Raw genomic sequence first — 23,182 nt, 5'->3', positions numbered from 1 at the left:
CAATCTCTAGATATTACGCTTGTAATCACCCATACCGCCCACTTCTTAGTCTGTAATTTTACCTGTCATGAATATTGTTCATTACATTTTCTGTATGTTCAAAGCCGTTGGTAAATTTCAAGGCAATTGACAGTTTGAATGATTCACGTCAGTTCACGTCGAACAACTCTGACACTAACAATGCGCAACCGTTCGGACTAGAACGGATCACCGAAGAACGATCCAAATTGTTCAACCCCATATTTCCTTTTTCAAAGCATAAAAAAATAAATTACAACCGTATAACCTTGTACAATGTCCATGAATGTATATTCTTTTCATACAATAATTCACTATATTGGATATTACAGAATATATATCAGAGCACAAGTATGCGTGAAGCGTACAGAAATCAATACATATTTACTCTAAGGTAGGCACATATGACAGATCTCATACCCATCGGTAAAATATTCCTTCTCACATACGTCATGACATAACTTTACACGTAGAAAATAGAATGCCTCGCTAACATATACATAACTTTAGATATATATGTTTATAATAAATATATTTATGTAAATTTATTTAGTTACATCTATGCATATTTTCGTATGTGTTTGTGCGTAAAAATTTCATACGATGAATAACGCAAGACACTTGATCGCGATCTCGATCATCGTCGCTGTAGGATGAAAAAGAGTTACCCGACTCCCGTCTTTCTGACTTCAATAATTATACTACGTATTTGACTCCCACATAATTAAGACTCGTTTGCTCGATCAAATCGATAAAATAAGGCACCCGTTGAGACTCAATAGTCAATTTATAATAAATTATCTTCCCTGCTGTCGGGCGACAATAGTCAGAGACCTCGCTCGTTAGGCAAATTCTAATGACCAGCTGAAGGTTGAAATATCCTTGAAACTCTACTTGAATTGCGTTCATTTGTCTGTATTGTTTGATATCGAAATTTTTAGAATCGCTCCAATAACGAGTTCTGTTGAATTCAACCGTCGTTTCCTGAGTTACGTTACATTCGTCAATGTGGAGAGAGAATTATAAAAATAACACAACATTAGTTAAATCAACACATTAGGTATAACTTTGTGAATTTATCTTATGTGATATGGTTAAGTTTAGCACTAAACTGAAAGTGAAACAAAATTTTCCACCGCTGTGATTAAATGTATAACGGACCCTGATTCCATACTCTGTTCATTCCCTCTCCCTCCATCTGACCCTCCTCCCTTCGGTTCTCTCGCCGTTCAATTTACTCTTTATGGCCTGGTAGAAGAATTGTGAATATTATTTAAAACCTGTCGTCGTTCCTCATGGAAAGGGAATATCAGACAGCAGAAAGCAGCAATCAGACATAGCTTAGATTCAACGCAAAGTGCTCGATGTTTCTAATATAGGTCAATTGAATCGTAAACTATCCGATAATGTAACTATTATCAACAAGTTCGACAAGAAATATGCACGTTACTTATAGAAATACATTATATTGGTATATATCATGGCTCGTAGTTGGGTATATTATATTTTGATCATAAGTATTTGAAAGATGTATCAATTAGTCATCGATCAAAATATGAGCGGTTGACTGACTGTATTATACGTATCCAAGATATGTGAAATAACGAAGAAGCGTTTGTGTGTGTGTCTGTATGAGAAAAGAGAGAGAGAGAGAGAGAGAGAGAGAGAAATGTATACTATCATCATTTGATCACAGCGATCAAAGAACTTTTAAGGTTCTGCGAATGTCAAGCGGACGATTTCGAGAGCGCGGAAATTCTTGGCGCATAGCATAAACATAGCGTGGGGTGGTGCATGGAACTAGAACATGAAAAAATAATTATAGGACTTTCTGCCGCCATCTGGGCATTTTATTACTTTGGTATATCTAATTACACATGAATCTAACACCAAGAATGGCGCGCCCTGTTTATTTCCAGCTTGTCTATCCTTGTACACCTACAAAATAAATATACATACGATCTCACCCACGACCACCTAGCGCGTGCATCGATACAGTTTATTTGTTTATTTGATTATTTTTTCTTGTAACGCCAAGGTGTTTTTTGTATTTACCTAATTCGTAATATCGATAAAAATCGCTCATGTTTAATACCCGCAATTTGTTGATAAAAACATCAGTGTTAATATAATATACATATTGTGTATATACATAGTACAGTATAGTATACATATATATTATATTACACGTCTATAGTATAGTATGTATATAATATACTATATAATATGTATATATATACATAATATATACGAGATTCTGTTGAACAATTAGACTAAAATAAAGCTTTCGTGACGAAAGAAATCGTGTGATTGTACATCACACTAATTTAATACTATGTCTCAACTAGAGCCAAAATTATTCTCTTTTCCGTATACTTATACTTATTTTAAACAATCATTAATTATATCTCTGGGGTGGGTTTTCTTTTCTCACATTCAAGAGAAATCAGGAGTACAGATCAAGTTAAAGAAGATGAATAGTTGATTTAAATATGAAATAAAGATAATAAAATAAAAATGTACAATCATATATATATCCTTGAACTATATATATATGTATACATAATATTATATTACATCGATGATAAAACTAATATTAATAATCGTAAAACTAATAATAATAATAATAATAATGGTCTCTCTGACATCGTGAATTTTAAATCGTAAATCACCATCAGTCGACATGGGCTCTTCCAATTCGAAAAAAACGTAAGAAAATTAGAAATTCGTTAAGTACCTGTTCGGCCCTGTATAATGTAAGTATGAAAATTGCAGCACTTTAGCTGTTTATTGTTTTTTCTTATTTTCAGCCCTAGGTTTTTTATTTTGCATTATGATAGATATATATAACATATATAAATATTCAAACGAAAAGATTTGGAACGAAGGAAGAGCGAGTATAAAAATTATTTGTATGTATACGTATACGTATAATAACCAACAAAAAACCTACGGTAATCAACGTTGTCTTCTGAGAGGCTGTGCGGTAGATACGCATATATACTATACATATATCCACCAGGCGAGTTTGGCGACCGGTGTATACGGTGTATACGCTTTGGCTGTAGCAATTTACCTGGAACATTGAGACGTGCGATTAGATACGAATTAGGACATAGAGCTGCGTGCGGTGATTTAATCTGCCTAGTAAACCTTCCTCCGACATCGGAATGTGAAAAGTGAAGGTGAAAAAAGGATTTGTGAGAAAACCATTATTCGGAAAAATAATTATTGTATTAATAGGCGTAGAAAAAAAGATTGTCGACTTACCTACGTCGTTCGATACACCGAGTAGGTTAAAGATACGTGGTATAGACGTGGAGTGAAGCAGCTAAGATTAGCAATCTCGAAAAGACGAGGAATTGGTGACTCGCCGTTTCACCACCTGATACTGACTCTCCTAAAACGAAAAAACGCAGGGATCAGAGACGCTTTAATCATTTCAATTGCCGCGATGTTTGTTCGTTTTTAATTATTCAAGTTATCCCAGAATTACAAGATCAGAAATTACGTGGATTGTTGAAAGTAAAATTAAACAAACTATGCGAATGGATGTGTGGAAGAAACGGTACGTGTGTACAAAAGGAGATACGGTTATGAACGCATGCCAGTTTCAGCGGACATTTGTTTTATACATGTAAGTATACACATAGTTTAATAGGTATGTACATATAATATACACATATAGTGAAATGACAAAACGTACCACTTGCCGGTAAATCTTGGCTCTGATAATAATCTATAAAGAAACGTAAGAGAAGTCAAAATTTGTGCGAGAAAAAAAAATTGATAAATTTAGAGCGGTCCTTTTGAGCAGCCGATTATAGGATAGTCAGACTTTAAATACGAAATAATAACTTTGTGAATAACGAAGGGCAATGTTTTCATGTGGTATATTATACTGGACGATTGTCTGGAAAACCGAGTTACCAAAGTCTCCCTGTTCCCTCCTACACCTACGTACGAAATGAATATCGAAAACTCATGCTGAAAGTTGTGACGAAGCGATGATCTTACCACTCCAAAATTCGTGAATCTTTGAATCGCGGGGTGACCATCCGTATTGGTTCCGAGCGTAGAGTACAGTTTCGTACGAACCCTGTTCAACACCTTCCAAGGGGTACTCGAGGATGTATGGAGTGCCCGAGGCTGCTTCGGTGACCTTTGGTGTAACGGTTTTCCACGTATCTTCACCTCGCTGACGATAATTGAGCTGTAATAAAAATCAGTACAATTACAATCCTGCATTTCCGATGTCACCAACCTGGTCGATCCATGTCGAATTACTCCGGGCAAGATTACGGAATTGTGAAAAAATATGAAAACGATTGACCGAAAATTAGAAACGAAGGTTGCTCCTCTATTTTCAAAGCTATGGCAATGGTCGTAACGATGAAGAAAAAAATGCCCGAAGGCGTAACGTACTTCGTACTCCAGGATCGGGGCATGGCTGTTGACGATCCACTTAAGGATCGGAGTAACCTTATCGGGTGCGCTGTCGAGTCCGCTGAACTTAGCCTCTGCGGGGGTACCTGAGAAAACGGCGAGGGTGTAAGGAAACTAATTAACACTGTGCAATCGCTGACCGAAAACGGTTTTCAGCCTCCGTTTTCACTTTATACCAACCTGTAAGTTCGACGGTCGCATTCGCGGTCCCCATCTTGTTTGTCGCTCGGCACGTGTAATTTCCGAAGTCATCCTCCATAGTGCGGCTGATTGCGAGGGTGTACTTAGCCTCTAGAGCGCTTATCGGTATACGGCTTTTATTCTTGCCGTTCGTGATTTTCATTCCATTTCTTATCCAGACAACCTCGGCCATGGGATAGGCGCGGACGGTGCACTTTATCTCCGATTCAGTTCCTACCGCCGCATGAATGCGTTTGTGCTTCACCTCGATCCTGGGAGCATCTGCATGTGAAATAAACAAAGTTAAAACACACGGAAGCCGAGGGGTTAATCACTCATGCGATTTCGTGTACATCTGAATTCAAAATTAAAAAGACTTCAGGGATTTCGAAGGATTTCAAAAGATTTCGCAAGATATCCGGAAAAGTGTACACCGGATTACACGTGTGATTAGCCTTCGGATGATCCGAAGTAAGATGCAACGATACTCACGCTTAATCAAGACGTTGATCTTTCCGACTTCGTTGCCCGCGAGGCACTGGTAAAGTCCGATAGTTTCCATGGCAACGTTGCGGACGGTGTAGTTACTTCCGTCCTGCGGGAACTCGTCGCTGGTTAACCTTTTACCCTGGAAGATAGCAGAACTAGGGGTAGCCCGACATGACATTGAAAGCCGTAGTCGAATCTCCGTGATATCATACCTGGAAGGACCACGTGATCAGTTTTGGCTTCGGCTCCCAGTCGGCGAAACAGGAGAGGGTGACGTTCGTGTTAGGCCGCTGGACTACGGTGTATTCGCCGGGCTTAACGATTAATTTTCCGGTGTGAGTGGCGGCAGTTGTAGGAGTTGCAGGAGGAACGTAGATACGAACTGAGTGACTTATTTCCTGATTTGTACCGGTGATGGTGCATTTGTAATTGTCGGACTCGTCGCTCTGTTTGAAGTCGTTTACGACCAAGCTGCCGTTTCCTTCTAGCTTGATCCGATGTGGTTCTGCCGTGTACGAATAATCACCAAAGTAAATGACATCGCCGTCCTTGTACCACGAGATCACAACGTTTTCTGGAAATATTTCGCGACGTTTTAAACAACATCTTCGCTCGGAGTACCAATGTTAGTAAAGTTTCAGAGTACCAACCCGAGTTTGACACGTTGCAAGGCAGGATCACTGTGTCGCCTACGTGCACTCGCAGCGCTAGAGGTCTCGTGAGGATCTCCGAAGATTCCGAAGGCTCAGGATCGGGTTGCGAGTTTGTTTCATCTGCGTAATCGGCGTCGTCGAGATACGCATCTCCTGTTTCTGGCCTGCATCCACCTGCGATAAAATATTCAAGTAGTGTGAAAAGCCCGACGCGCAGTGACGGAAAATAGGTACGAAAAATTTTTTCTTTCCGAACACGATGAAACATCGTACGTCAAGGACGACAGGAAATGCAGTGATTTTTAAGAGGAAGGCTTGCTTTATGGTAGTTGAACACGTGATTAGATTGGAATTTGATATATTACGAAAAAAAGTATACGCTGACGATGAGAAAGGTATCGGAGACATTTTCGCCAAAACTACATTACTGTCGCTACTCTTATTAACGAATTTTTCAACCGCACGCGCGTTGGCGTTGAGGATGTAACGGCTATACATTCTCAACCAAACGTCATTCTCGTCGACGGTATTAAATAATTTGCGATGAGACGAAAATCGGAAAATATTCCACCACAAGAAAGACGATTCCTCCATTTTTCAAAATTTAATATTTTCGTAAACAGAAATTTCAAAATAACGAGTAAATTCTTCAAACTTCACGTGTATTCGGAATAGTTGACGAAATCATCTCACGTGAGAAAGAAAAAAAACGTTCCCCGGAAATGTGTAAAACCTGTCGATAACTTTCGGGTAGGGTGATAACTGACTGGGTAGGGCAGAGTTTTTTCTTTGATTGAAAACAGATGAATGATAATTTATCGTGCCGGTGTTTCGGGCATAAACGTGCTAATCGTTCGACCTTCCTTTTACCTTCAGGGAGCGACACCGCAGAGCAGCCTCATGCCCATATTTCACGGCTCGCCGTCGCGGATGACACGCACGAACCAGGGGATGTATATAAGAAGAAAACTGGGGCAAGCAAACTTCTATCCGTTCTCCACCCCTCCGTTCCGTTGCCACCCACTCGAGTGGACAGACAGACACGTTCGTGGAGCCTCACTGGGTTAATTTAGGTACGTGCCGTAGGGCGCGGACGTGATTGCAAAGGTCTATATAGCCAGGCACGTATACGTATAGGTAGGTACACGAAGGGGTATCCTGGTACATAAATTCAACAACCTGCTCGATAATACCTTCTCGCAGTCTGTTTGGAGTGTGAAACAATTTCGTCGTTCGTCCAACAGCGTCAAAATTCTACGTATGATTTTAGTCGAACATCGCTCGGTATAATTATTCTCCGTACAGTCGAGTAGCGCCGAACAATGTCGAACCTATGAAGGATGAGGCTTGATTACCAGAGAGTTCAAACTTGACGACAATTGAAATGCTTAAAAATTCGAGGTCTTTGATCTTTACGGCGGCTGATTAGCTGGATCTAAATTATAATCGCGATGTGTCTATATTTTAGACTTGTCGCGCGGTGAAGGTGTTGACAATAAACTCAACTTTCGTACAAAGACAAAAATCGTAGGTGGTAACAAATCAAACAAAGCTAAACCAGGTTGTACGTATGCTGTAGAAGTAAACTAATCACGGTGCGATAATTTTGGCAATGTGTGATGAAATTTCGCAATAAAACTCAGAGATGTATCTACATCACGCGATGACTCGTGTTTAGATCATAATTTATTCTTGTACCTAACTACACATGCAGTGTCCGCCGACTAGCCGTATATGATGACAATGAGTCGTTCGTTACGGAAAGAAAAGCAATGACGATGTAGCGTCACAGGTTATCAATGCGGAAATATTCGCGCGACATGTTTATTGTATTACGTGTCGCATGCGCGACCATCCTAATACATACGTGAGAAGGGGATCGCGTGATTAATCGATTCCACTCACGTAATGTTGCGGCTTTATTACAAATACCTAGCGGAGAAGCGGAGTGATGATGACATCTTGCATCGCTAATTTAGTACCACTGAAGAGGCGTTCAAAGATCACGGTCTCTTTTTAATAACACTCCTCGCGTCCCCTCTCATCCCGTCGTTTCTCATAAACGCGGTGGTGGCATATAAGAATAAGGTCGCGCGATGCCGAGGGTGCGTATCAAGTTGCCCCCCAGCTTGTACCGGATGAGGAGACGACCTCGTTCCGGGTACACCTAGCATATTTGAATCTGCACACCTTCGGCACCTCAGAGAACTCTAGACTGAGTTGTCGCTAAGAGGTTATACCTTCACCTGGACAGGATTTATCAAAAATCGTTTTTCGTTTTCAAATTTCCCGTCCTCCCGAGTTGCCTGGATGCCACCGCGACGGGTGTACGATTATCGGAGTGACAGGGGTTGGATCTGGGTTAACATGGCCGTCTGGCGCGTGCGGCCTGCACCCCTGAAGGTGGGTCCAGACCGAGCATATGCTCGAGGTATTCGTTCGCCTCACGATTCCGGCATATGCTCTCGCCCCATCCCTGGAATCCGTGACCCGGAACGCCTTCCAGTTTTGTCCAATTGCCAGCTGGTCGCGGGCCGATGACGACGGTGAGGGTGGCGGATCGCACGTTGGACCCAGTGCCCTTTTGGTCCAAGAGGGCAAGGTCGGGACGATGTGGAGGCGAAGAAGCGCCAACGACGAGGAACGAGGTGCATGTCGGGGTAAAAGCACAGGAGAACGGAATCGGAATCGGACACGGCCGCGCCCGCGCTGCGTTTTGCGGACGATGAAGTCATCGCGAAAACATAACCAGCTCATGTGCTCCCCACACCCGACACACTACCAAAAAAGTCCCCTTGAAACGACGCGATCTTCCGCGACCAAACTTGTGATCTGATGTCACCGCGGACCCGGCATCCGTTAACTAACTCATATTTCGATGCTGCTGTCGTTACGTAGTTTATTCAAGACACGCTCTGTATGGGCAGTGATTTCTGTGCTCGGGCACGGACGATATCTTGATCATTTTTTTCCAAAGCCCGTGGGACGTATAATATCTGCTGACTGAACTGTCAACGAAGCATTGAAATATTGGAATACAGTGGTGACCGCAATTAGTCCTCGATCGTCGCTTTCGACGGCGAAGCTGTCGCTTAGAGAAGAGATTTTTGCACACAGCTACATCAAAGTTGAGTCATACTTACACGGAAACGGTTATCTACGAACGTAACTTTGCTCGACGACGAGTTAAATCGTGCATTTTTGCATTTGCTACTAGATCCCATTGTAACGTTCAGAGACGAGAATTTGGCGCTGCGTCAAAGGGAAAGGCTCAACTGTATAAACACCTGTTCCCTGCCAACTTATAACGTGTGCTGACCTATAACGCGGCGACGAGGCGTGGCCGCGATACGAACACACATTTACAGATATAAAGTAACTCTTCGTCAGCGTCGAAGGCGAACTATCGTTACGAACTGAATAAAATATCAACTCTGGTACACGTACACGTTGAAAAAAATAATCAAACCGTTACGATATTATCATAATTAATTATACCTGACAACGAGTTGCACCTGATCGTTTTACTAGAACAGAATAGCCGGACTGAAACGTGTTCGATTCTCATTATATCACTGATATAAATCGAAACCTACCCCTATCCTCGATTCCGTAACGGATCTCGAACTGTGAAGACTTTGTCTCGACGGGATGACGTAACCTCCGACAGCATATTTCCTCGAGTTCGTTAATGGCACGATGTTCGCCCCATTGATTCCCGTCGCGAGTATTCGTAGTGTTTATTATACGTGTTAAATACGCGTGTGGTCACGCACTCTGGTACACCGTATACATTATAACACGGACGTCTCGCAGCGCGCATACAAACGCTTTCGACTACGCAGCACTTACACATATCCCTCGTTAAAAACACTTGCGTGTGTACGATCATAAGTGCGGGTGCTGGCGCGTTACGCAGCCGCTTGTTCAACCGGGTCACAAAAGGTTTGTGCGATGGCTGGAATAGCTGCGCTATGCCCTGTGGCATATATACGCCGGCAACATCTACGCGTGCACACACACGCGCGCGGATACGTAGGAAAACGTAGCGAGACACGCGCCGTCAAAATCTACTTGCCTTGGCGCAACAAGTATCCGAGACGAAATTCAACGCCTACTTTAAAGGAGCTCCAGCGTAGGGCTCGAAGATGGTGAAGTAGGTTCGATTCCAATTCAATATCAGACCCTGATTTGACGCTAAAAATGCGTCCGAAATTTACAGATTTGCCGAGCTCAGGCTCAAAGTAGGATGTGTCTGGAATCTCCCTTAACTCTCCGGAGGATGGGTTAATCCTGCTTGCTCGAAACTCTTCCTTAGCGCTCAAAATCCCAACCCGGTGATAAAGGTCCGTTGATTCTGATCGATTATGGCAGAAGTACAAAAGATACGATTGAAACGTATGAAATCAAAATAAAATCCCAATAAACAGGGATCGGTTTACACACGCTTATAATCGTATTTTCTGTATATTCAATCAGTCGAAAGGGATTTTGTATTCGTAAGAACTTTGAGTAAATACAATTGAAATGCGATACTTAATTTTTAAATGTTATCGAAATTCGTCAAAATTATGTCGAAATAGCCCTTGGATTATTCGTTGTCAACACTCGAATGTCACTGTAACAATATATCTGTATACGATGAGTCACAGGTCCGATGGATTAGCTGTAGATTCGATAGGTTTAATCACTCTCTGGGAGCGTCAAAGTCGGGTCTGGTACTTTGCTTTTGAGGAGTCGGAGGTTCAATGTAGGACGTGTTCTGAAATCCTTATGACCCAGAGGGTCAACGTAGGATCTCTAGGTTCAGTTTCCTTCCAAGTAGGTTTATACTAACCTTGGTAGGGTCAAACGTAGGCGCTAAATTTCGACTCGGGTACACCCTATCCAGCAGAAGCTATGCGTTATGCTGCGGCATGGGGATAGGACGAGGAGGAGGAGGAGGAGGAGGAGGAGGAGGAGGAGGAGGAGGTGGAGGAGGAGGAGCCATAGTCGCTGATTACTTTCGTTATCGGGTCTTGGCCAATTATCACCTGCCTATCTGCCATCGGTGTGAGCGAATGCGAACCGCGTCGAGCTCGATGTAGGGCTCTGAATTATACGTTCGAATATTTATACAGAACACCAGGCACCGTCGTTGCAGCTACGACTATTGTACACAAGAGCATCGGTTATAGGTATCTTCGCTTTCGAAACACCGTTGGTAAAACGATTGAAAGAATAAACTATGCGTACGAAATCGTGGCCCAAGTTTTCTTTAGATTGGTTTGTATCGATAACAGCTTGCTAGATCGCTCCAGCAATTATTACCGCCTCTAACGTGTATCCAACAGCGTCTTACGAACCGCGCGAAAATATCAAACCGACAGCAATGTGCCTGTAGTACGGAATCTGGGACATGGGGAATACTTCACCGCAGATCCACGAAACTAATATATAAATATATACACATACATATACGTATACATGTGTGGATAATCCATTCTCGAATGTGACGCGGGTCTATATATACACGTATCTGACCAAACGATTTTGCAACTGCGGGTTAGCGCATTCAAATATTTATCACGTTAAGTCAACAAGATTTCTATCACCTTTTTCAGTCGTCCCAAAAATATCTTTCGAAAGAAACGAACATATTGCAGTCAAGAAAGAAGAGCCAAACAGAACAAAAAAAAAAAAAGTACAACTACGGTGCTTCCGAAGGAACACATCTTTTTTTTTATTTATTTTCTTGTTCAGCTGTGTAAAAAACGCGATTGTTACAAGTTTCTTTGCAAAATATTAAAATAATCGAGGCAAATATTTGCTAACACCGACGTTGCCGACACTCAATCGTGTATCGAATATTGACGGTGGATGTACACCCCCTGCAAGTATCCATAGGCATACGCACAATACGGATGGACGAATGTGCGCATAAAACGAGCGCAGATATACCGAGGCGTCGATACGGTAATACGTACGAAAATAGGTTCACGGCTGTGGCGTCTGCTTTGCCCTTCCCTGGCTTGTCCTGCCCTGCCCAGCCCTGCCCCATTACCCACACAGAGACGTGACTACACCTACACGTGCGTTGCACGCATGCACGTGTACGTCCGAAGACTCTGCGAACGATTTTCTCCAGTGCTCGAATCCTTCGTCCGTAATAGACTTTTGTACGTATAACGTGTGTCTATCTATACGACGTATAATCTTCTTCATTGATTCGCAGCGGCTGCCTCGGTTCTTCGCAGCCGCTCATTGCACTTGATACAATAACATATCTAGTTCTCTCAATAAAACTCCAATTACCGAATCGTCTTGGCTCTTAATCTTCGGCGTCGCCGTAGCTTCGTCGTCCTTGACCACGCGATGAAAATTTTCAGTATCAAGGCCGCTCGACGACGACGACGGTCTTACCCGTCTTGGACGGCGTTTATATCGAATGGTGGATGCGGTACGTGCGTCGGGGTTCGGGTGAATTAAGATACCGCATCATCGTCGGGGTGCACGGACGAAAATATAAAACGGTTGCGGTCAGCGAGTCGCGGCGCGAACAGATCCGAACGAGAGTGAAACTATTATTAGCTTACAGAGAAAAGAGCGATGGATAGACGGACAGATGAATAGATAAATCGATGTGCATGGTGGCTCGAGGCGGATAGCCGCAAGGTGTAGACCGCGTAAACTTGGCGATTGAAACTAAACAGCAACGCGGAGATCATTACGCAACGTGTGTCGGCCTTCTCTCTCTCTCTCCCTCTCTCTCCTTCTCTTTCCTCGGAAGAGCGTTCCTTCTAGCTCGCCTTCACTTTCGACGCCGATGGACGTAATGGGCGGATCTTGTTTACTCGTATATCGCTTACATTTCACTATATTACTACACCACGTAATCTTTTATCTGGAGTGACGCCTTCGGCCTCCGATGCTTGGATGTGTTGGCGATAACCGCGTGCATTTCACGCGTGTATGCACCCGGCACGCGGACGCGACCGCGGTGAAAAGTCACAGTGACCGACTCGCCGAGTCATGACTGGGTCAACCGTCGTTACCCAGAAGCTCTCCCAGATACCCTCCAGCCTGCGGGCACCAAGGCTTTCGGAGGGATCGGAGGTTGGGCGTGGAGGCGTCTAAATACGGACTGGGTCACCGCGGAGTGCTGCAGCCCAGCCCGAATCCCTGTCTTTTCGCCTGCCTCTGCACACACCGATCCTCGGAAAAACTATTCGTTTAGTTCGAAGATACGAAACGGTGTCAAGTCGTTTATCCAGGGATCGTTACGCAACTGGAATTGAAATGTTCGGACGTTGAATCGACGCGCGGGCATCGTCTTTTTTTTTCGAAAGTCGCTGCAGGTGCATAGTACTCAACGGACGCATAGTACCAAGAGAGAAAACGAAACGATGTATGAAAAAGAAATCGCTGTTTACCGCGTCTACTCGGTCGGTGGAAAATTACATACGATCCGTGTGTAGCGCAACTTTTCTCTTTTACGAAACGTGAAACCCGAATCTGATGCGTGTAACGCGCATCAAGTTAGGCTATGAGCTGCAAGAGCAGTGAGATAGATCAGTGAATAGGGACGGCAAGAATTCCTCGCAAATACGGCTCAATGCGCGCACTTGCCGATTTACGTTTACGTGTGTACGAGGAACAGGCCTCGGAAGAGATCCGAGAATCTCGGAGCAAAACGTTACGGGTGGATTCCACATTGCAGCTCCGCGGTACGTTATAATAAATAGGCTCGCATTCCGTCGTCGCGCGGGACTCGTCGCGTTATACCCGAATTAGACGTAAGACGGAAGTGAAAATTCAATCCTATGGTGCGAAGGGCCGTGATTCGAGATGCGTAGGAACGTATAGATAAGTCGGTGACGACGCTGACGGAATGCCGCTGGCACCGGTTCAACGGCCCCGGCATTCGCGACGATCCTCCGCGAATTTGTAAAAATCCGGCAGATTTACGCGTATACATATACCACTTTCAGTAACCCGGACGAAATTTTTCCGTCGCGGCGATTAAATACGAAATTCGTTAGGCGTACGCCGTTAATTACCGCCTAGGCGTGTATAAACCATTAGCCGTGTACGAGTTCCGCACCCTGCGCCAGAGAGCGTTGCCCATAAACGGGGCATATTTCGGGGCTACCGTTACCCGTGACGTGCAAACTCGCCTAACTCTACGCCTAGGAATGACGCGCGAAGCGGGGACCCATGCTCCGGGAGATCGTGACGATAGGGCACAGCCGTTAACCGTCCCTGCAGGTCAACGATCGCGGTCATACGAGGAAATCGCTCTCGTCGATGCTCGCTCACCCGACAGGTGGATGGATTCAACTTTATATCGCGACGCGAGCTCCGGCTACTTCACGAGCCAAGTGCCGTATAAGGGGTACCTTACAACCTGCGTGCGCGAGGTTCAAGGTGGATCGTGCGAAAGAGAAAAAAGTCATCCCCGTAATCACTTTTCAACCGGTATACGCGCGAGACAGCTTCGCTTCGATACCGCGGTCCGTCTTACTGGATGAGGCGATACCGATCCGATATCTCGACCGCAGAATAATACGAAGTATTTTGTTGATAGTTTAAACAACGTTTCTCTGCCTTGCCTACCACCGGATCGAGACTGCCCGATCCGCACAGATCGATTCGTCGACTCAGCAGCGAGTCTTTCTTCGTCTCCCGGGGGATGTTTGGCGAGTTTTATAACAGCAAGGGAGACAGGTCGCAGGTGCAGGCTCGGAGCATCCAGTCGAGGCGACCGTGAGCAAACAATGATACGAAAAAAAAAAGAAAAAAAAAATAGTCGCGCGGTGCAGTCGAGTCTTGGTTGAGACGTGATAAGAGAGGCAGACGGCAAGAAGCTGAGGTGATTTTTGGGAAGCTTATCGCGTCCTCGGGTAGACGTTATGCTACCACAATTTGTAGAGGAAGGTACAGGTGCTGCTGGGCCGGTTCGGTCGACTAATACTAACAATCGCGCGATTCTTCCGCCACGGCGACGAAGTGGGTACGGCACGGTAAAGTAAACTGCGACGCTTCGTGTGTATACGGACTGAGTTATTGCACGCGGTGTACGCCGTCGGAAACGGCGTCGACCCTGCAGCTGCATTGCAACGAGCAGACAGAGAATAGGTACCCACCTACCTACACACTCCTCCGGTGGCTGCACGATTCGTTCTTGCTGGGATGCAAGGGACTGCGGAGAGTCAAGTACGGATTGTATTTTTGTACACCGGATAATGGGACGACGGGACTAGGAGAGCCAGTCGAGTCGCCATGGTGAACAGCCGCAGCACGCGCGCGTCGATTTATTTATAGGAGGGTACGTCTGCACGCTTAGGTATACGTCCAGGGTATGTGCGGCTATGGGTGTTTCGATAAATGAGAGGAAAAGAAGATGAGGGGAAGAAAAAGAAAAAAGAAATTGTAAAGTAGAAGCCTCGTCTCTTTGGTAACCTTTCTTTTTTTACCCATTCGATCCCCCGATCCCTGAAATCCCCTTGTTTGTAGCTTCGGATCGAATTTAAGAGATTCCAACAAATATATTCGTTTCTTTTTTTTTGTTTTTTTTGTGTTCTCCAATGTGGGTGTAAATTTTCTTCCCGAAAAGAAGGCTGTTCTTTCGAATCAACTTTTCAACTTCATCGGAATAAATAGCCCGTAGTGCTTGATCCGTCTACGAATAAGACTAGATTACGGTGTATAATTTTTGGTAAATGAAAAATGGTACAGCTGGGTCGGGAGAGCGATTATTGAGCTAGATAAAAATCCCCGTTTATTTTACACAGACCGAGGTGTAATATACGGATATTTGTTATTGAAGGAGGTTTAACGAGTCCCCCCCCCCCCCCGCCCCTCCCCATCGCGTCGGGTATGTTTAACCGCAGATTTCTCACGCACGTGGACGTCGAGTATAGTTATTACGGAATAAACGAGGGGTAATTTATCGCGTAGAAGCGTCTGCAGAGAGAGAGAGAGAGAGAGAGAGAAGGTCCGTGCATACGACGCGGAGATGAGCGTAAGGAGATGATGGAACGTCTGCCGAACCACCGACCCGTAAATGATACGAGCGGATCGCAGTCGGCTCGGCGGAATTAGTAGTATAATGCAGGCTATTCAAGGAGCGCGCGAGAGCATTCGGGCCGCATGCAGTCGTCGGATGCCACGGGACGCCGCAGGCGGGTGAAAAACCGCACCGTGTCAATATCCGGCCGCGATAAGATCTCACCCTGCTGTTCCTCGGTAGTGATATAATTTTTTTATCTCCGGCGAAGACGCGTGGGAGACGCGGGTGGCTCACCTATGCACGTAGTCGGAAATTATACGACGCGTGCGTGTCTTGGGATGGAAGAGGTCTGCGTGTACATACAGGCGGGAATAAAAGTTTACGAATACAAGCGTCGCGGTGAGATCCGTTAATTAAACACCGCTGCTCGAACCACGCGTTATGGATCCAAGTGACAACGCGTATCCGGGAAAACGAGAAGACAATGCGCGCCAGGAGGACTGGAAATTGGGTCTAGCTAGCGTTAGTTGGATAAACAAACGTATACAAAGGGGCTTTGAAGGCCCCCCTCCTGGAGGCCGGGTTGAGTTGAAATTACGATTTTGAAAAGTTCCGAAAGCGACGAGTTCCACATTTTTTTGCTGGCGAAATGGTTATTCTGATTTTCCGGTTTTCCTGATTTTTTACACCCACTTGTTGAGTAAACTACGCCGTCCGAGTTTTGATTGATTTTCAAAATCTTGCATTGCAATTTTCAACCGTCGGCTTTCCGACCATTCGAAACCTCGTTGTTTCTTCAAAGTTTGATTTCTCTATTCCTTCGTTTCGCCGCCAAATAATTATGACCATCCGCTTTCGGCACTTTTAAAATTCGGAACTTCAATCCCGCCGTCGGAGGAATTCAAACGGCGTTGGTATTTCGCTGGATCTAGGCGAACCGATGACGTGATCCGCTCGGATCCAGCCTCCGAGTCCGCGCCCGCGATATAATTAGTTCCTCGCGTCCTTTCGTGACATCATCGACTTTTCGATAGAACGTCGTCGGCCAGCCGCGGTTAAAATGACTGCTGCGGTTTTTCCTCGATTCTCTCTCTCTCTCTCTCCCTCTATCTATCTCTGTAAATATATAATACAAGGCGTTTTACGCTATTTTTTTATTATGTACCCTTTTTTACCCTATCGTCGACGGCAATTGTCGGTATAACCGTGATGACGCCAACATTCTTTACAGTTTATACCAACTGGAAAACGGGTCCACGGTTGACATTCGCGGAATTTTCTCCCCGCGGCAGTATTGCGCGATGAATCACGTCACCCCAGACCCAGTGCCGCGGATTACGTCAGGGTGCCGAGTAACGCAAGGCCGTCAACAGGAAACGGGAAACGGTTTTTTTACACTACGCTTGGAACGCGAAGGGAGCGGGGGATGCTTGTTTACGAAATTGAACGTTTCCGGTATTTATCAACTATTTTACCCGAACCGAGTTCCCGCGATCACCGGGTGCAGCGGCTCTCCCCGCGTAAACGTAGACGTAGACGGGGTGGCCCCAAATTTTCGGGAATAAAATTCCGCAACATTTCCAGGTTTCCCAGGACCTGAAACCTAATTTTCCCCTGACATTTTCCCAGTTCTGGTAAGTTACGAGAACCTAAATCGTTCAGCCAATTAACTCTATGTTCGGTACAAATTAAATTCGAGTTAGCCAATTTGTTTTCTCGAGGATGACAAGTAAACTTGTTACGTCAAAAATCGTTTCTAATTCCCGTGATAAAAAACTGATACTTTCAGTTTTTTCCATAACCAAAATTAAATATCCCCTGACGACGATTCCAGGTTTTCCAGGTGTGTGGCCACTCCGGCAGACCTTTACGCGTTCTGAGGCCATCTCCTCCGGGCCTTCGTTTCCAAGCTCCGTCCACTGCATCACGCTACCGAAAAAATCGATAGGTAACTACGTCCGGAAATTCCATTAAATATTGTTCAAAGGTGAAAGGCACGCTGCGGGCTTGGAACCGAAACCGTCTAAAATTGAAACCTTACCAATGATCGTTCTCGGGTGTTGAATATATTATAATAACTAGGTGAACGAGATTCGTCGATCCTTGACCAAAGGTTCGAGTCGACTCGGCGTAGCGATGCATAATTGCGCGAACACACACACACGGTCCAGAGAACAACGCGCGGTCGAGTTGTTTGATCATTTGGTAACAGATGCCGGTACACAATTCCAGCCGTTTGTTATAGCTGTGTACTGTCTACGTAATGCCGTTGCAGTTGCGCAATGACGTACGTACATCCATTTGTGCGACGAGTCGAAAACTTCTGTGTCCGCGGTGCTTCATGGTATGTATTTTTAGGGAGACGGAGTTTCACCATCCGACTCTGACTATCGCTCGAGCTCCGCCGTCAGCTGAGAAGACGTATCCGATTTCTATTAAATTCACTTCCAGACGTCGAACCGCTACGACGGCGTCAAAAATCATAAAGAAAAGTCAATTTCTATATATAACCGAGGCATCGGACCTCGGTCGTCCCGATTTACGACCGTTGTAATTCGTATTGGCATGCCATAGTCGACACACGCCGAAGTCGGGATAACTTCGATTTCAGATCTGTCGATTATACCTCAAAGTAATTCAAACAAACATAGAACTGGCTTTGACGTTGCACCCAATATTACTGGCACGTACTGTACGTTTCCCGTTCACCAGTGTCTTTTCATCCGGTAAAAGCCCTGCTTGTCAATTCTCGATCGTTCCATCTGTTCGTTTAACGGTATACCCTAGACTCGTTCTCGGCAGCAAAAGATCCGTAAAACTCGACCAATGCGTCGTTATTCGAACGCGAGTTAAAAAAAATCGTGAAAATCGCTTACGCCTCGCAATATATATGCATGGAATGGTGCAACAAGTCGGTAGGGTCGATTCTACACACGCGTGCAGCGATCTCTCGACGAAACTACCATGCATACGTGTACGAGGGGCGTGTATGTGCGGCTGGTGCACATCTTGCACAACTCGGCACTGTTGAACCAACCACTATCAAAGACGCATCGTTATCAAAAATTCAGCCCGAGTGCAGGGGTCAAATTCCACGAACTCGCGAGCAGCGAGTTCCTCTGGCGCTGGATGTAATACCGTGGCACGGGGAGCGAGTCTCTCTCTCTCTCTTTCTCTCTCTCTCTCTCGCTCTCTCTCTCTCTCACACACTCGAGACAACCTTTGCGACTCACGTTATACTCGCGAGTAGCCCGTTCGCCAAGCGAATTCCAGGCCTCCCTCTGACTCTGAAGCTTGTTTTCCTCGTACCTGCGACGAAATAAAACAAGCGGGTGATTCGACTGACCTTGATGATTCAGCCTGTAACATTTTTTAATAAATTTTTTCCCTACTCCAATTGATTTCACGCCGATGGACCGATCGAACCCAAAATCTGATCAGCGATGAGCGAAGGAAAGCCGCGTCGATTAAGACCAAGGTCGATACAATCGGGTTAAAAATTGTCTGTAAGCAAGTGTTTTCTCTTTGAAAAAATAATAGCGCGAGGTTAAAAAGAGGAGAGAAATTAGATTCTCGGAGGGCGGTACGATATGCTAAATATTTTGCAATATCGAGTAAATAGGCTACGGGGGAATATAAAAGCGTCGCGGCACCTCGGCGTCGGCGTACAACTTTCCCAGAGAATTCTCATCTCGTTTTCCGCATCGTTGTCGAATAAGCACGTTCCCGCGCGCGTGTAATTCACGTCGCAATGCTGCCGTTTATGGCTGATCTCCGTCCGCAGGCTTCGTCAATAAGACTAAATTGCTTAATTACTCGGGCAAGACTACCGCGTATAGCGTAACCGTAACAAGGAGGACACGAGGATACACTTCGTTGCAGTAAGTCATGGTGGGTGGGGGCATCGTAACATATATTATTATTCATCGAGTACGATTGCTAGTGAAAAACAAGTTGTGTAGAATAATTTGCTTATCAATGCTGCGTTCGGATTCCGGCCTACGAATAGTGCATGCTCACCTTCGGTAATCGTATACGTGTAAAGACGCGTGCGTGCCGCTGATCGCATTCTGTGTCGTACAAGAAAAGAACGAGTAAAACTTATATAAAGTACAGTAAATAGGATTATTCGGAGTCTTCAACCGCGAACTAATATTTGGACGATTCGTATTTTTTAACATAATTTTGTCTTCGGCTCTGAGATCGCCTTGTGAAATCTGTTGAGAGCTTCTTCGCGCTCGAACTTTTTAAACACGTAACCGTTTACATATACCTATATCCATACATAAGGCTTGATCACCTTGATTGCGAGGTAGGTACATATACAAGGTATTCAACGCGTCACCGCACGTGTAAATATTATACACACCATGGAAATGAAATCGCTGCGAGAACGGCGATGCGTCTATTACCATAGGCGCATACCGAGGTGTAATGTGTATAATATTAAATTACGAATGGAATGTTTCGGGTTTTCAGAGCTGAACTTGGAACAGAGTATTTACTAATTATACAACAACATATCTTGCGCTTTTATTTCTTGTTTCAGCGAATCGTGAGATTTGATCAACGACCGATGAAGCTGTGGTTTCTTATCCTGCCTCTTGACCTTTCTCTACATTTCAAACTTTAACTTCTGGTTTCTCTGTTTTCGGAGAGAATGGGAAGTTATTTTAGTCACGCCGAAAAAGGAAAGTTGAAATTTTGCTAGATCTCGACGCCAAGATCCAGAGAATCACCTCCGACCATCTTTGGATGGACGCTGTGTGTGTGTGATCAATTTTAAAAACTTAGAACTGATTAGATTTTGGCTCTGATCGATCAAGTACTTTCACAATTATCTTAATGAAAAAATTCCCAAAAATCAATTAAATATATCTTCAGAATGGATGAATGGATTTGAATGAAAATTGGTACCACGAGATTTTTTGGGTCGTTAGTCACGAATCTAAGGTCAGATTGGCAAAATTCAAATTTGGCGTATTCACTATGCTAAGAGAAAAAATTAAAAACATTTGGATTTTGATGAGAATTGGTACTCGTCGCTTTTTTGGGTGGCTGATCACGAAACGGAAATCAGATTACGAAATCGAAAATGGCGATCCAATGTGGTGGATAAAAATCTAAAAACATTCCGATTTTGGTAGAAATTGATAGACGCAGGTTTTTTGGGTCACCGATAACGAATACAAGGTCAGAATTCCAAAATTTGCAATCGTGTATCCGTTACAGTGGTTTAAAATTTAAAATATCATTAATTATTTTCATGTAATACGGTACCTGAGGGCCTTTAAATAGTCAATCACGAACCTGAATTTGCAGTTGGAAATTCAAATTCGATATTAATGTATTTTTTTTTCCTGTAAACTTGGAAACTGCAGCGTGAGAACGGAAAATTCGAGGCCTGGCTCATGGACAGCCTAAATTCACTTGTTACTATTATCGCTCGGTTATCAACATTTGGACCGTTAATCAGATATATCGTGAGAATGCGGCGCGCAAACGTGCTTCGCCAAGATATCATCTTGCTCACGTACGACGGACGACGCGTTTTGCAACGGACAAACGAAAAGCGGCGTGCTCGGCGAGAGCCACAATCAGTTGAAATTAATTTACAAGTGATCGTCACCGTAATTCTGGACGTATAGGTATGTACGTGTGACAGCCGCATAACGTTCGACGAAACACAGCGAAACATCCGCTGGAGAACGGAATTGCTTGTACATAATTATATGGATACCTCTAGGCACGTATCTATAGTCGTACGACAATTATGGAGGAAAGAGAAAGGGAGGACCTCGAATCTGACACCTGATGCTATCCGGCAGACGAGAACGAATTGACCAGCTCCGAAGATTCGACATTCAATCATTGGAGAAGGAAAACAAATTCTTTACAGCCCACCCCAATTCGCTTCAATCGGCACAGGTCTGCAGAAATATATTTTATTTCAGCTGCATGGGATGTTTTTGGTAAATATTACGTTTTCGAGTGAGCTGAATCTAAAAATGACGTCCGTTTCCCTCCATCACGTACGGTATTGTTGCAAAAGACAAGGTATTCGCATAAACGCAAGAATAAAGGAAAAACCACCATTTCATTACAACGAAATAAACAATATTTCTTATAAAAATAAACAAACGATTTCTTTAGGAAATGTACTCAACATTTTTGGTTCATTCTTCTCGGTCTCAGTGAGTAAGAATCGATAATGAGCAGTACAAAAAGACCTGTGGAGTTTTTTAGTTGCAGACGCGTGCCACTGGTCAATCCGTCTCGATTCTCTGGAATATGAAATGGGATCGAGATCGGATACTCCAAGTTATTCGAACAAGCATAAGCCGGTCTCGCAGATTGACCCGAGCCACGGATACTGACCATCGCACAGCATCGAGATTCCATATACCTGCCCGGAATTTTGGCCCTCATTATTTCGCCGGCGGCTGCAGGGTTCGCGTTCGCGTTGTTACCCTCACCATCCTTGCCATCTCGCATTTCACCGCGGTGTCGAAAAATTCTCTGTCCTATAACGCGAACTTACGACACTGACGCCAACCGAGAAGACTGAGTTTGCGTTTGACTCGCGTTAATTTCATTCCCACTCGAGCGGATCTCGAAGGCCGCGCGAAAGAAGCCGCAGTCTTAAAGAAATTCGGGTCAACTATGCGGATTGATTGAGAAAATAACCGGGAATAACTTCTAGCGCGCGTTCGTCGCTACACTTACACAGTGTCTCAGGGCTCGCGATTAGTTGGCGCCGTTTTTAACCCTGGGACAAACTTGATACCCAATTTCTAGCAATTGAGCCGATATACGTACGCAGCGCGTCTGCGCGCGAAAGTCGGTTCGCAAACACATCGTGTCTGGTAATACCAAAAACAAGTATCAATAAGGGGCCGTCGTCACACTTACCAGGAGCGATGAAGAGGAGGGTAAACAGAGCTGCGACCTGCACAATGCTCTTCATGACGACTGTCAACGGTGAATGACTAGTTATCTTCTGACGGAAGAGGGTGATCGATGATCACGACACTGTTTCTCTTCTTACCGTTACCACGATTACAACTATTACAACCGCCTCCCGTGAGTCGTCGATGGGGCAAATAGCCGCGTGTAGAAATATGCTCTCGCTAGTTTATCTCGCACGCGTACCGTACGCATTTAAATAAGATTGACAACGCACGCGCACTCTCGCTACTTCTCTCTCCCTCTTCCTCCGGCGGTACCAGACACGCGCTTTCGACGTACCGAGGTGAACTGAGCTCGGACCGTTCAAACTAAACCACGAGCGCCCAGCCAGCAAACTTGCCGATCGTACAAGAGAGGAACTTGCGCGCAACGGTTGCGCACGCCGCAACGCCTATTCATCGCTCCTAGAAAACCGAGGATGAGCCTTAGGATAGCG

General features: G+C 44.7%; 1 protein-coding gene across 2 annotated transcripts; it reads right to left on the bottom strand.

Moving 5' to 3' along the window:
- Nucleotides 1-290: 290 nt before the first annotated feature.
- Nucleotides 291-23,052, bottom strand: LOC124186660 (limbic system-associated membrane protein-like). Of its 2 annotated transcripts, XM_046578538.1 has the most exons (10): nucleotides 22,690-23,052; nucleotides 5,784-5,960; nucleotides 5,346-5,707; nucleotides 5,137-5,272; nucleotides 4,645-4,926; nucleotides 4,444-4,550; nucleotides 4,036-4,231; nucleotides 3,725-3,757; nucleotides 3,289-3,418; nucleotides 291-3,094 (listed from the first exon to the last, which is right to left on the bottom strand). In XM_046578538.1, exons 1-9 carry the CDS (start codon nucleotides 22,742-22,744, stop codon nucleotides 3,315-3,317), a joined length of 1,452 nt encoding a protein of 483 aa, XP_046434494.1. In that variant the 5' UTR covers nucleotides 22,745-23,052; the 3' UTR covers nucleotides 291-3,094; nucleotides 3,289-3,314. The 2 variants fall into 2 exon arrangements, with proteins under 2 accessions (XP_046434494.1, XP_046434495.1); XM_046578539.1 differs by lacking the exon at nucleotides 3,725-3,757 and having other exon boundaries at nucleotides 22,690-23,051.
- Nucleotides 23,053-23,182: the final 130 nt, after the last annotated feature.

The sequence above is a fragment of the Neodiprion fabricii genome, chromosome 7, assembly GCF_021155785.1.
Source record: "Neodiprion fabricii isolate iyNeoFabr1 chromosome 7, iyNeoFabr1.1, whole genome shotgun sequence".
NCBI lineage: Eukaryota > Metazoa > Arthropoda > Insecta > Hymenoptera > Diprionidae > Neodiprion > Neodiprion fabricii.
The sequence above is the reverse complement of the archived record's forward strand: the minus strand, read 5'-3'. Positions and strand labels throughout refer to the sequence as shown.